The sequence below is a fragment of the Mauremys reevesii genome, linkage group 8 (assembly GCF_016161935.1).
Source record: "Mauremys reevesii isolate NIE-2019 linkage group 8, ASM1616193v1, whole genome shotgun sequence".
Taxonomy (NCBI): domain Eukaryota; kingdom Metazoa; phylum Chordata; order Testudines; family Geoemydidae; genus Mauremys; species Mauremys reevesii.
Window position 1 is genome coordinate 2,070,837 of NC_052630.1, and position 15,078 is coordinate 2,085,914.

The window sequence follows — 15,078 nt, forward strand, 5'->3', positions numbered from 1 at the left end:
TTGGAACTGTGGGGAACTGAGGCAGGATGCCTGCAGGACTGTCCCATGCCATGAGGGGCTGCTCTGGGACAGCTCCCATTCACAGCTGCAAGAAGGGATTGGCACAGCTTTGGGTTGTATATGCAACTCATTAGGCCAGGGACAGGGAGCGGCAAGATTAGGAACCTCTTTACTACAAAGAGGTAAACAAGCTGGTGGGAGGGAGGGAGGAATATGTGTGCTGCTGTTCCTTTAAATGTGTAGTGGGAAGGCAGGCAGGTGCTAGGGCTGGTTCTGGGCAGAAGCTCGCCAGGGAAGCAGAAGGAGAGAGTGGCTGTCTCTTTACTCACAGTGTCTTGTTCAGTGATAGAAGAAAGCGACTCTGGCAGCAATCGTTTTCCACTAACACATCACTGTTTGAGCCCCTAATTCAGATAAGCATCCAAACCTTTGGGACATTTAGCGGGATGCAATCTGACTGACTTGCTGTCCATAACTCGCTGGCTGCTTGTCCATAACACTCACTCTGACAATATTCCTTCTGTTCGGGCATCGCTGTTACAATTCAGAACAAAGATGATTTTTTTGGCAATACACTCAGCACATCGAATGGCAGCTTGTTTTATGGCAAGTCCCATCTGCTCTGAGATTTGTATAGACTTTGCCATTTCACGCAGTCTTAGGAAGCATCCAGCCAGCGACTGCAGTGATCCTGATATGTCAAGCAAAGCCAGCAATCCCAAATGTAAGCAGAGCGGCAGTATTTTGTCCCAGACACTGTGTTTAAACTTGCCAGATTTTTCCAACACACTGTACTGGGTTCTTCCCACATTTGCCAACTCCTCTCAAATAAGCCTCACCCTTTATATGCCTCCAGATAGACAGACAGCCAAGGTGCACTTATGGGGATCCTAAGTTCACATGCTGTATGCTCTATCATACCACTGATGTTAACATGTCTCCTAATGAGATCCCTTCCCAGAAATATCCCTGCATTCTCTCCTTCCCTCCCCTCCCCCCGCATATCTTTCAGGCTGGAATATCCGATTTCTCTGTGTGGTGCACTTTGTTCTAGGACACTTTGGAATTTGATAATTATTCTGTATTTGGCTCTTGTTAGTGCAATTTTTAAAAGGCAAAATGAATCTCAGTGCAGCAACAAATGTAAATGAACATCATGCATGCCACGTTTGTTAGAGTAGAAGGAAGAAATTATGGGATGGACTTTCCCTAGAAGTATAGTTAGTATGGTAAAGCAGGAAAACACATTTTAGCCCAGGATTTTTGTTGACACTCATCATTAGGGTCTCCAAAATGGTTGCCCACTATAACTAGGGCTTACTTAATACAGGATCATTCAGACAGCTTTCCCTTATGGGCTGCTGATGTGTTCAAACTTTTACTTTGCTGTAAGCAAGTTTGAGAACATGAGAAAAACAAATAAAAGCAAATAAGCACCAACTTTCCAGTCCCAGCTCAATGTTCAGCAGTTCTCCCTGTTTGGCTGGACTCCCTGCCCCTGAAGCTTTTTGGCAGCTTTGCAGAGTGATTGCAATGCAGTTTGCACAGCTGGGGAAGCCTGCCTCTGGCCAGATCCATGTCAGGCATCCAGTGGGAGTTAATAGGCAATCTTGCAGGGTCTGTGATGGCACCAGAGTCCCACAGGTGACAGGAGGTGATTGTAAGCATGGGTTACCCTAAGTGGTTGATCTTATCACTTAACACCATCCCCCGTTTAATTAAGCAGGGTTTAGACTCATTATGGGCCAAACTGATTCCTGGTGTGAAGACACACCTGCTTACCCCAGGGCTCAATTAACATCAAGAGAGTGGGCTGGATGGTGAAAATCTACAGCACTAAAAAGCTGAGGGAGCTGGGGTGTGGTGGTTCGTGATTACGTGAAGCTCTGTTCTACACACACATCCACTCTCCACCCTGCTTGCAGGAATATGGCAGGTTCCCTATTGCGTGTTAACTCTGACACATCGCACAAAGAGGGGAACATGTCCCGTTGTGATATCTATCAGCTGGCTGGTACCAGTCCATCTCTTCTAACTGGCCACCAGCAGCTGGTGTTTTCCAATCCCCAACTGTAGAGAGCAGAAGGTGAATTTTGTTGAGTGCCTCTCTGAGTTTTCTCACTGTAATCTGGTAGGTTGTCTGGTGGCAGAACAGATATTGCTCACTTCCCATTGCTCTGCAGGTATTAGATTTGGGCATGGGTTGCATTATACCTGGTGTAAATGCAGCATATACATGGGATGAATTTGACCCTATGACACATGATATTGATTAGCATTTTTCTATGTTCCAAGCACTAGCTAACGCACGCTCAAAGCATCCGTGTTAGATCGGTGGGTTACTGGTGTCCCTGTTACACAAATGGGGAAACTGAGACAGAAAGAGGTGACTCATCCAAGGGGGCACAGTGCATGCGTGGAAGAGCCTGATTTGAACTCAGGAGCTCTGTGTTCTTGCCGCTAGACCATGCTGCCTTTATACGGCTGGTGGTTTCAAAAGGCCACTACACGTAGACTTGCATGTTCTTTTCTTAGAGAGTGAGCAAGTTTTTAGTCTTTGAAGAACTACAGTTACATTGTCACTTTTTTTTAGGAAGTGACCCTTTGTGAGAAGCTCTGGCAGACAGCACCGAGTTTGCTCTCTCCTTTATTTGCTCTATATTTAGAGGCAATTCTCAGAAGAGGCAGCAATCTCAAACATTTACACTTAGTTGAGGGCGGAGGCGCTGGCCAGGGTCATTCACTTTGGACCATAGGGTTTGGCAATTCACACAAGCTGAGCATGAGCCTCCACTGGTTTCAGTTAGAACTTGTCTAACTGGTGTGTTTAAGCAATTTCAAAACCTGTTCGTTTTTCAACATTTTTTTCAAGTTAGGGAATTCATTTACAATGACCCTTAACCCCTGAAAAATTTTGTTTTTGACAAATTGGCATTTTCCAATTAAAAAAATATTTAATTAAAAAATTCCCAACCAGTCCTAATCTCATCTCCACAAGCCTCTGGAGGTTTGCCTGACCTCACTCCTAATGGCAATATTCCATTTGCTCTTGCCATATCGTTATAAATGATTCCAAAGGCATCTTCCCACAGGCAATGGGGCTATATTCTGGGATAAATCTCTTCGGCTTTGAGTATGTTTTTATAAATATTAGACATGCTTCCCTGTCATCAGACAATGTCCCAGCAAAGATTTGAGGGGCAGCTCATCTCCTCTGAACAGGAATCATTATATTTCAAAGGAGACAGGCAACACCCAACTTTTGTCTGGCTTCCAGGGCTCAGTTAAATGCACCGTGGTGAGTCATTGCTCCTTGTTCTCTGTTTACAAAACTTTCTCTCTCTCTCTTTCCCTTTCGAACATCCACACGCCACACCCATTCGCCCTTCTGATGATATTGATCTAGAGCAGTGGTTTTCAACCTTTTTTCTTTTGCTGACCCCTAAAAATTTTCGAATTGGGGTGAGGACCCCTTTGCTAACTTTAGACATAGTCTGCCAACCCCCAGGGGTTCACAGACCACAGATTGAAAAGCACTGATCCAGATTCTTCTCACTCATTCACCTTTCAAGAGATGCTGGATTTCTCCTGTCTCAGAATGTATTGCTGCCCTCTTGATCCGAGCGGTTAACCAATATTTGGGGCCTTGGCAGGTTGTTTCTGTTTAGGTGGAGAAATTGATTATATTAGTCAGCTATTTCTTTGGTGCAATCCTGTTTATTTTTAATCTACAGAGTCCTTATTCGCTCAGTAGAAACAAACAGCAACAGGCAGTTTCCTTGTTCAGTTTCCAAGCCTGCCCCTCCATCCAGCCATGTACCCTAAGGAGCTCTGTCGTCTGCTCCCACTCAGGACCATTCTCACTACTGCTTCCCTCGCTGGCTTCTGTTTTTCTGTCTCACACATGCACAGAGCTACAACCAATTCATCCCCTCACCCCTGCATTTGCAACCAGTTGTAGGGAAACCCCTCAACCCACATGGCTTAGCACTGATCAGATCTTGCCATGTGGCCCAGTGCCTTGGGCATTGGCGTCCTACTATTTCATGGCCTCAAGGGGCTTAATTGCTCCTTCCATGGAACCTGAAAGAAGAGTGGTTAGCACACCCACTGGTTTTAACCTGCTTTGTGATTGATGGCTGCTATTAACATCTTCCAGCATAACATCACCCCCATCTCCGCTCTGATCATCATTCCAATGGAGTGTAATATACTGACACACTGAATGAGTTATTTGAAAGAAAGACATGACAAATGATACCAGGTTAGCTGTTTACATATATTCCATGGGTTTTTCTGTCTGGCCATTTCACATCACCAACCCAAAGCAGTGTTACCCCCATCCAAATCTCTTTGGAGCTTTTCTCCCCCGCCCCCGATTTCCACTCAGCTGAGTAGGCAGGGCCGCGTTCAATGGGCTCCTGAAGTGTGTCTGTTGTTTCTGTGAAGTCTGCTAGTTGGGACAGGCTTTGCTCATTCTGTTCTAATGAGGAATTCATCACGGTCACAACTCTTCCAGCCTCTGCAGAAGCTGCAGAAGGAGTCTTTTCCAGCGCCGTCTCCTTGGTTCCGTGGGAAGGGTTGAAGGAATCAGTCGGAGGATGAGGATGAGATGGGGACAGTGAGTGAGCCTGCTGGAGAACAGGTGAAGGAACTTCCCGCTGCATTGCACTTCAGACTGAGTTCTGGGGATCAGCAAAGATTCATGGCATGACACTCAGCCATTGTCTCTGCCTGAGATAGCGGGATGTGGCTTCCCCCCTTCTGAAGGCTGGGGAAAAGAGGAGGAGACCAGGAGCCTTAACCCCTCCCTTCTCCGCCTCAGTGCGTTCCTGCTCCTTTGCCTAGCATTTAGGCACAGTAGAAATGAAGTCACTGCTAGAAGGAGCATGAGTCAGTGCAGAATCCAGGACACTATCATCAGAGGCAGAGGTGTGGGTGTGGTTGCCAGAGGGATGGCAGCATGAGGAGCAGCAAAGCACCACACCCCTAGAGTTTGGCTGGATTACCCAGTGTCACACATCTCTCCTCGCCTTTGATGGGAAACTCTGGCAGGGTTTTTAATTGAATCCGGTGCCTTTTAAAAGTTGGGGTTTGCTTGTCTTCCTTGAAATATAATTATCACTGCTAGTGGAGCCAAGAATGCTCTTAAACCTTTGCTGAGATGGTCTCCCATGGTAGAGGAACTTTTCCCAAAGTTTATAAAAACTTCACCAGAGCAGAACAGGCTAGGAGAGGAGGCGTCATGACAAAAACGTGCACTGCAGGAAAACATGCCCATTTTTCTAGTGAGCATGACCAAAGCGCTCTAACCACGAGGAGCGAGCGTGTGCAGGGTGTGCACGCAGGTATGTTGGGAACTGAGGTCTCAGTCAGGCCTTGGTCGTCCCCCTGCACTTTGCTCTCTGTTTCCACAGGCATTTCCCACTTACCCAAGCACACGGCACCAGTGCAGGGGATAGTGCCATGGGCTGAGATATGGGAGCGGTGGGAGATGGAGGTGAAACCTCCAGGAAGCCCCTCTCATCCACACCATGGAACCCAGACTTTATCTGGATGCCGGCTGTCTGATGCAGGGTAAGGGCAGAACTTGAGTCTTTCTGTGTCCTTGTTAGCCAACAGAGAAAGTGGTTAGTGCTGGCTCCTTCTGTTCTCTGGGGCAGCATGTGAATGCCTTTTAGAGCTGTTAAGAAGAGGAATACACCAGTGTTTTGTCATACGCCTCGCCTGTAAGTTCTCTTGGGTTCATCTGAACGCAAGGCACAGCAAGGGGCACAGGGAGTGGGTTTGGCTAGCCGGGGAATGTTTGTGTTGTGTCCCAGAAGATCTTTGAGCAGGGCTGGGCTCTGAAGAAGGGATGGTTCTCTGGGGCCCATGGTGTTGGTGCTAGCAGTGAGGCCTGTGTCGCTGGGTAGAGGAGTGTGGGGGGGTGTTGCTTGCCCTCACCTTCCATTTCCTTATTTTAAAAAGCATGTGTGAGGCACGTTGATGTCTCGACCAGCCTTAACGGGCACCCAGCTCTGCTTTTATGGATTCATTGAAACAGCACAAATCTCTTCCGTGTTCTCTCCTAATTTCCAAATGTCCTCAGCAAGGGCGATTGAAGCTGAAGATCTCTGGCTCAGTAAATGCACCCAACTCTGCCCTGTTGGCGCTAAGAGCGAAAACCAGGGCAGGACATATTTGGATAGTCTTCCTGTGTCTGTCAAAATGTACCCCGCGGGAGTCAAGGCAGGGCATACTTTAATAGGTTTGCCATACACATCAAAACAGAGGCTGAAATCCAGAGGTCCTGCACATTTTGAGGAGCTGCCCGATACCGTCAAGCATGTAAGGCTCCATTACATGGCCAGAAGCTGAGATGGCACACAGCTCCATCTTGATGCCATGCACATTTTGACATGACAGTGTTTACAATGGCTTTACAATTTGGCCTCTGTGAAGGCATGAAACTTGAGTACGGGAAGCATCTGCTATGCTTGTACTTAACCACCAGCTGCCCTCCCTTGCTCCTATTGGCTAGAAATAAGCAAGAAGGGCAGCTCACGAGAACATCCTTCAACTTGCTGTACTGATGGAGACACCATGTGTAGAGGAGCTCTCCCAACTATTCCCATATCACCAAAAGACCATCATCTGTAGTCTCCGATGCAAAGCTGCCAGTTATATGGGGTCTCTAAGAGCCACCAGTTACTCACCATGATGAACTCTTCCTCTTTCGCCTTCTGTTCTGGACACCATCTTAATTTTTTTCCTGGAAGAATTGTCTCTCTGTCTGTCCATCTGTCTATCAAGCCTAGGCATTTGCTTCCTGCCTATCACCATGGTATTGGAGTCCACTGGGTCTTGAGCTTCTAATGGGAGACAAGCAGGAATTCTCTCCCCATTCTCCAAGATTTATGCCCCAAGAACTACTGGTAGTTGTGCCATGTGCACAGACATGCTGCCGGTACCTCAGCATCTCCTAGGAAGCCCTGCTTCAATTCCTGGAAGTGAGTGACGTTAAGATCTCTCTACAGTTCCCATACCACCTCTAGCATGGTGTGAACACAAACTTTGACACCCAAAATATCTCTCCTCCCAACTCTGAGGAAAGGAAGTTGTGCAGTCAAACTATAACATACAGAGAAGAGGAATTACATGCAAAAGATACTTTCATCTCCAAAGAATAGCTATCCACTGGGTTGCTGGACACTGAGGACTCAAGGGGCATCAACAAGGAAAGACAGAACATTGGACTGGAAACAGCTGAAAAAAATCTCTGGTCATGTCCTTCCACTTGCACTGGGGGACTCAGGTAGCCCCAGCTGGTAAGTCCCAACCTTGAATGTAGCATTCATGCTGCCATGGTGAAGGTGAAGAGGATCAGTTCAGGGAGATGTTGTCATTCATAGTAGTATGATTGATTTAATCCTAAATAGCTCTCAGCTGCACGCGAGGGTGCCCGGCATCATGCAGGGCTGGGCCCTAAGTCAGCACTGGGCTACACCTGTCCCACAAAGTGGCCCAGCAGACTGGAGCACAGGGCTGAGTCGCTGGGTTGCTCAGGAGGTGCAGACCCAAAAGCAAGAGCAGCTCCCGAAAGCCGGCTGGCTCGAGAGAAGATGCTGATGGGATTTTCTCACGTCTGGCTGAGCAGGGAGCTGGGCACAGAGTCAGAGCCTCCCCTGAGTTCTGGCAGTTTAATGGCGCGGCACCATCGCAAAGCTGCCTTAACGATGGATTCGCTGGGCACAGCAGCATCTCCCCTGTGCTCGGGGATCTCCAGCTGCCAAATCCACTCCTGGGTCCCCCCATCGCTGCAGCCGCTGCAGGGCGCACAGCTGGGGAAAGGGACAGAACCAAGATCCTGGAATCTCACGACATTGGAAATGGCTGCTTGGGGTCACGGGCCAGTGGAATGAGTTAGACCTGCCCTATCGCTCCTCTAAACTAAGCCAGGCACCAGCTGCGGGCAGAACACTTGCAAGATCAGGGCATCAGGGCAGTTGATTCTGGTCAGCTTTGCCCCCTTGTAGCTGGGACCTACTGCAGAGTCTGGCCGAAAGAGGCTGGTAACACGGTAAATGTCAGGTGCTTTCTTGGGTCAGTGCCCTTAACGTGCAGCATGAACAATATGTTCTGCACTCGCAGTCATGACAATCAGGAATATCCGGGTTTGGGTGCCCGTGTGCCCCATGGTGAGCACTCAGCCCACATAACTACTCCATTATTCACCCAATCAAGGGTGTGACTTGTAACCTCCTCACTCTGATCCCGGAATCTTGTTGAGGAGGAAACATTGTTCACAGCTTGGCGTTCCCCTTGAGAGCTTTGCTTCCGGTTGCCGGAGTTGTGAGTGACTATTTAGGATGATGTCACATCTCCGACACCCTATATATAGTGGGGCTCTGTCTGTGGGGTTTACTGAGGGAGCAGAGCACCAAGAGCCCAGTGCAGACCAGACAGACGCCTCCGCCATGAAGATAACAGGGGCCGTTCTGCTCTTCGCTCTGGCACTTTGCTGCTTCTACTCAGGTGAGTCATTTTGGCTGTAGCCTGTGCTGAGCCCTGCCCTGATACCTCTGCCCCCCTGAAAGGTGGGAGCCAGCCTCACTCTGATCTATACAGGGGTTCGCACATCCCCACAGGGGCTGATTCCAGGAGCTCTAACCTCCCTGCACGGATCCCAGAGCTCGGAAGGGCTGTTCCCGGGGTTCCCTGGGGGCTGGGATGTCACTGACTCTGCCAGAAACCGAGGCAGCTCAAAAGAGTCACAGCCCCTAGAAACCAAACATCCATGGACTCCCCTTTCTTTTTGAATTTCTTCTCATCTACAGTTCTGACTGAAAGAGAAGCTGTGCAAAGCTGTCTGCAGGAAAAGTTTCTTTTTAGCTTCTGTTACTTAGGAGTTGCTTTATGCCCTGAATAAATTCAATTCAATGATACTTAATTAGCATGACAAGATGTACAGCATTGCCAAAGTAGAAAACAGGAGGGTTTAGATCCTTTCCAAATATTTTTTTTTAATCCCTACTTTGTAATCTGGATGACCTTGTTATCCATATCTCATTAATTCAGATAATCTTCACGTGAGGGGTTGATATCTTAGTGAACTGGATACAGAGACAGATGTTCAGAATGAAACATCTCATTACACTGGAGAAATTGTTGATGTAATTCTTCGCTATGACTTAATTTTGAAGACACACTCATATAAAGGAGAGAGATAGGAGATAGTTGCCTAGGATATATGGCTGTTGGTGAGGTCATGGATCCTGCAAAACAGCTGCTGAAACACAACATTTAGTTTTTTTGATATTTTTCAGACAGTGTCAATGAATGAACCAGACAGCCTTGGTGAGGTACATGGCGCAGTGTGCAGTGTTATGTTCACAGCATCCAAACAGATGTTTGATAAAAATATAAATTTCTCTTTCTGGAAGCTTGCAATGTAATATGAATTTATATCTTAGAATCCAGAACCCAAATGTACAAGAATCCAAAAACCAGAGAGTGACAAAGCAGGCTGCTCCCAAAGGCAATGAGGCACAGTGCAACCTATATTGTGCTAGGCTGCGTCTTTGCAGTGTGACTGCTGAAGACCCAGATCACATGTTTCCCAATAGAGTCACTAATGAGCAGGGCCAGGAAACCCCTCAAATTTAAAGAGAGATCAGGGAACAACAAAGACACCTGAAGTGGAGTCCAGTGTCAGAGGCCAGCGCCAGAGCAGCACAGGACAAATGAATGGCAGAAAGGTGGCTGTGGTATGAAATACTGCTGAAATGCACTACTCCGTAGCAGGCTTTTTAAAGCAAAGCCATTAACCATTTTTGTTGTGAATAGTTTTGGGTCTAATCCTGCTTCCACTGATGTCAATGAACATTTTTTTGGCCTCTGTTGACTGGGTTTAGCTTTGAAAGAACATCAGGGTATTATTAGAGCAGGTAAGAGTGCTTAGACTGAAGTGGCAGGAGCCTGCGTTTCAAAAGCTGAAGATGAGACCAATATGTGGTGTTGTTTTATGATGGGTGGCTTAAGACAACCGAGGAATTACAGATCAGTCAGCTTAACATCAGTATCCGGAAAGATAATGAAGGAAATAATTAAGCAATCAATTTGCCAACACCTAGCACATGATAAGGTGATAAATAGCAGTCAGCATGGATTTGTCAAGAACAAATCATGTCAAACCAACCTGATAGGTTTCTAGTATCAGAGGGGTAGCCGAGTTAGTCTGGATCTGTAAAAGCAGCAAAGAGTCTTGTGGCACCTTATAGACTGTTAGTCTATAAGGTCCACAAGACTCTTTGCTGCTTTGATAGGTTTCTGTGACAGGGTAACAAGCCTTGTGGATGGGGGGAAGCGGTAGACGTGGTCTATTTTGACTTTAGTAAGGCTTTTGATACTGTCTTGCATGACCTTCTCATAAACAAACTAGGGAAATACAACCTAGATGGAGCTACTATAATGTAGGTTCATAACTGGTTGGAAAATTGTTCTAAGAGAGTAGTTATCAGTGGTTCACAGTCATGCTGGAAGGGGCAAATTGAGTGGGGTGCCGAGGATTGGTCCTGGGTCTGGTTCTGCTCAGTATCTTCATCAATGATTTCAATAATGGCATAGAGAGAAGACTTATAAAGTTTGCGGATGATTCCAAGGTGGCAGGGGTTGCAACTGCCTTGGAGAATAGGATGAAAATTCAAACTGATCTGGACAAACTGGAGAAATGGTCTGAAGTAAATAGGATGAAATTCAATAAGAACAAATGCAAAGTGCTTCCACTTAGGAAGGAACAATCAGTTGCACACATACAAAATGGGCAATGATTGTCTAGGAAAGAGCACTGCGGGAAGGGATCTGGGGGTCGTAGTGGATCACAAGCTAAATAGGAGTCAACAGTGTAACACTGCTGCAAAAAAAGAGAACATCATTCTGGGATGTATTGGCAGGACTGTTGTAAGCATGACACTTCTTGCTAATACTTCTTGTGCTGCTGAGGAAGCTGCATGCATTGTCCTACACGGGGATGAATGTTCTTAACTGACTCCAGCATTTCTCTTCATTGTGTCTTTTCTGTCTGGGTTTTGTTCCAGATGCTGCTGGCCAGGCTGGTAAGGTAAGTCAAACTCTCTCTGTTCGTTAATAGTCACTTTCCCCAGTCTCTGCTTTGTAGCATCACAGATACCACGATGTCTGGGTTAGACGCATGCTAGAACTCATGACTCAAAGCAGGAGCAGACTCTACCCTGTACCCTAGCCAGGGGAGAGTGAATCTCTGGGGCTGAGAACCCCTGGGAACATCTACACTGGAACAAAAGACCCAGGGCCTGGGATGGCTGGACCGGATCAGCTGACTCTAGCTTGGAGCTTGGGCTGCAGGGCTAAAAATGGCTGTGTAGGTGTTCAGGCTCTGGGTTTTATGTTTGAGCATCAGCTGCCTGTGGAGATGCCCCTTCGCTCACACACCGTATGCTGTGGGTTCAGAAACATCTCTTACACCAGGGAGATGGACTCAGCTCCTCCTGGCAGCGAGAGGGGAATTGGGAAGTCAGTTAATCAGAACGTCAGTGGAGACAAGGGACAGGATTAGGTACTGCGAGCTCCCAAGGTCCTCTGTGTTCAGAGAATGCCCAGCCTGGCGGGGGGAGTTGGCATCAGGCCACGCGTGAAATGCAGACACTAACACTAATTGCAATATTAATGTTCTTCGTAGGGTTTCTGCAGTGAGTACAAGGAGCCTCCAGAATTCTGCACTGAGGAGTACGCGCCTGTTTGTGGCACTGATGGGAAAACATACAGCAACAAATGCTTCTTTTGCAAAGCAGTCTAGTAAGTAAGAGAATAAATGGCCCATTAATAAAAAACAAAATACAACTGTGATGTAATTCGAGCCCCTGCCTGCACCCATCTGTCTTTATCTTCTAGAGGCTGGGTCAACTTCCTCAGTTTAATTTTTAAGGTCAGCAAAAGGGCTCTCCTTATTTGACATAATGGGGCCTTGACAGAAGATTTGCCCTCGTTGTCCATATGGGTTGCAGCAGCCCTCAGTTCTGTGTCTCTCTCTTTTTCCCCTAGTGAAAACCTTGGAAGTCTTTGCTTTGCACGACTTGGAAAATGCTGAATCCTCGGGGTGCCGAGCGCTGATATGGAGCTGAACCCCATTTGCTTCTAGTTCCCACCAGCAGATCCCCGCATGGAGCCATGTTCTCGTCTCATCCTCCATTTCCAAGGCTCCTGACAGTGTCGCTGACTTTCCCTCTGCCTGTGCAATAAAGCAAACTCAGCAGAATTTGTTACTTCTGTGGTTTTTTCCCCTTTCCACGGGGGACTCTGCTCTCTCGTGTCTCACACGGGCTCTCCCCAGCTTACAGACCGGAGTTAAGGAGAACACAAAGTGCAGTAGCCAGTCACAGGCATTAAGGGAGCCACAGATTGGCAATTATTCTATCACCTCCTGCCATGGCTTTTCCTACAGGATAAATCGATACACAAACCCCAGACACGTTCCCTGTAGCTGACTCCCTTCCAGACCTGAGTGTGCTCCATGACCAGAACATGAGCGAAGCCCCAGTTAAAGGCCTTTGCCTGGGAGAACACGAAGGGATGGGAGGATATAGGATCAATAACCCAAACGCAGGTCACAGGGTTACTTGTCAGGGCGTAAAGGGCTTGTCCTTCTCCTTGCCCCGCTGTGTGTGTGGCCATGTCGCTCCACACTGTGGGGTGCGCCCTTCCCCAACAACCACCCCACATTCCTCCCAGCCTTGCCTCCCCCAGAGACCCACGAGCTGCACAATCCATCCGTCTCCTCCATCATGCACAGGGGACTGTGGAGTCCCTCTGGCCAGGGTCCGTGCTGCCCTCATGCCCCTGTGCAGCAGACCAACAACCTGCCAACCTTGTACCCTGGGTACAAGGTCTTCAGAGTTACCACAAACCACTGCTAACCTCCAAGTTCCCAGCCCAGCTCCTCGGGGCCGTCTGACACAGCAGGATGTGGGGGGTTTCTCAGCCCAGTGCCAGGAATACCCCCCTCCATCCCAGAGACCATCACACACGGGCCTGCAGGTCCCCCAGCCGGGGTCCGGCCTTTGGTCCCCTCCCCATGGCCCTCTCCTTTGCCAGCCACAGGCTGCTCCCCAGCCTGGCCCTCAGGCCGCCAGGCCCAGCCCTCGGGCTGCCTGCTACATGGGCCTCACCCTTGCAGCCGCTCCCAGCCGGCTGACCTGCTGTGCCCCGTGATTCCCCCGATGAGTCTCGCCATGGTTGCTGCTCTGAAAGCCCCAGCTCCTGGACCCAGGGGACATGGGGAGTCTCGGCTTTTCTTTAAAAACGCGAGTTTCTCCCCTTGTGAGTTCAGAGACAAGCTGGGAAATGTGACGACTAAGGGATCAAGCACCAGCAGGCAAATCAAAATCCCCCCTGCCCCGTTTATCATCCTTATCCCAATCCTGTCATTGTGGTGTCCGGAATCATGAATTTTGAAGCCTGGGGTTGGCTACACTGTGCTCCAGCCCTGGCCCTCCGTGGTACCTGCTCCCCCTGACCACAGGCCCTGTGCTGGAGGGACTATGGAGCTCTGAACCAGCCAGGCGCTGAACTGGGCTGTCACGGTGCCCAGTGACGAGTCAGCAGGCTCAGACCCGTATTTTCAATGGTGCAAGTCCTGAAGCCAAGAGCCAAGCCAGAGTTCAGGGGCTTTGCCTGGGGCAGAGGAATCCCCAGCCCAGAAGCAGGGCCCAGTGCACCCAGACAGTTACCTGCTGTCCAGCTGCTCCAGCATTTGAGAGCAGAGAAGGGAACATCCCATCGCTTCCCCCCAGCAGCACTGGGGCCATGTGGTGCCCCACTGCGCCATAGCCCACAGCAGCCCCACATCCCTCCCAATCCCCACGGCAGAGACCTGTACCCTGAAGCCAGCCATGATCTCCCTGGTGCACAAGGTGCGGAGGGGTCCCTCTGCACGGGGTCTGTTCTGCCTTCCTCCCCATGCAGCACAGCCACCGCTCGTCCCGCTCCTCTGGATCCCAGCAGACCTATCGGCTGCCTTAGTTTGGGGCTGCCTGAGGGAGCTCTCCCTGTGCCCGTTAACATATGGACACGGGGCTACTGGCTGCACACTGGTGCCACGTGGCCGCTTCCTCTCCTTTCTTGCCCTGATCGAATTTCCAAGCTGCTTTTACAAAGAGACTGGCAGGGGCTTGAGGGACAGGGCGCATGGACCCTGGAATATGCTGGTTTCTGCTGTAGAACAGCAAAGATGAATGTGACTGGGATGCAAGATGGAGGTTCTTAGCAACCAACAGAGCCCCGGACACACCTGGTCGATGCAGGTGTGACACAATTTACAAAGGCTTACGCTGAATTCACCCAGGTATGTCAGGGCACTTCAACCTTTCCCCACTAATATTTATTGCAGTCCCCAAAGGGTATTTGATACACACACATTCTTGTCCTACTTACGAGTATCCGGTAATGTGGGATTGTTTACATTAGGGCTGGGGAACCGCTGTTCTTCGTGCCAACACCTGTGATCATGTGACAATGACGAGTGTCGTTCGTAACAAGAGTATTTGTTAGTTGTTAGTTGCCACACGCAATCCTCCTTTTGCAAAAGTTTCAATGAACCAATCAGGGGGCACCAAATGTGCATCTGACTTAAATGACCAACCAGATATGATGAATTAGGAATAGGGAATGACCATTCGCTGTACTGGTTCATAGCGTCAGTGACCATTTCAACGGGGATTTCATAATCCATGTGGAGAGCTCCACCCCTTGTCTATATTCATGACATCTCCTCCCTTGGGCTGCATTGAGAGAGCATCTGCGGAGCTCAGCACTCAGACTCCAGCAGACCCACGAACCATGTCCACCAGGAAGACAGACAGTGTGAGCTCTGAGGGCAGGGACTGTCCCTTCCTGTGTGTTCACAGCACGCCCAGCACCCAGGGAACGTCGGGGCACTAGTGCAACACAGACAATAACACTGACACTGATATTAACACGATTGTAGGGAGTCTGCAGAGGCCTCCGTCTGCCTGCCCCTGGGAGTACAACCCTGTTTGTGGCACTGATGGCAGAACATACAGC

The 15,078-nt window shown here is 48.9% G+C and overlaps 1 protein-coding gene across 2 annotated transcripts; it reads left to right on the forward strand.

The window, feature by feature from the left end:
* Positions 1–188: 188 nt before the first annotated feature.
* Positions 189–12,266, forward strand: LOC120370055 (serine protease inhibitor Kazal-type 6-like). Of its 2 annotated transcripts, none has more exons than XM_039484111.1 (4): positions 189–724; positions 11,079–11,101; positions 11,699–11,814; positions 12,061–12,266. In XM_039484111.1, exons 1-4 carry the CDS (start codon positions 556–558, stop codon positions 12,104–12,106), a joined length of 354 nt encoding a protein of 117 aa, XP_039340045.1. In that variant the 5' UTR covers positions 189–555; the 3' UTR covers positions 12,107–12,266. The 2 variants fall into 2 exon arrangements, with proteins under 2 accessions (XP_039340045.1, XP_039340046.1); XM_039484112.1 differs by lacking the exon at positions 189–724 and adding an exon at positions 7,581–8,517.
* The last annotated feature ends 2,812 nt before the right edge of the window (positions 12,267–15,078 follow it).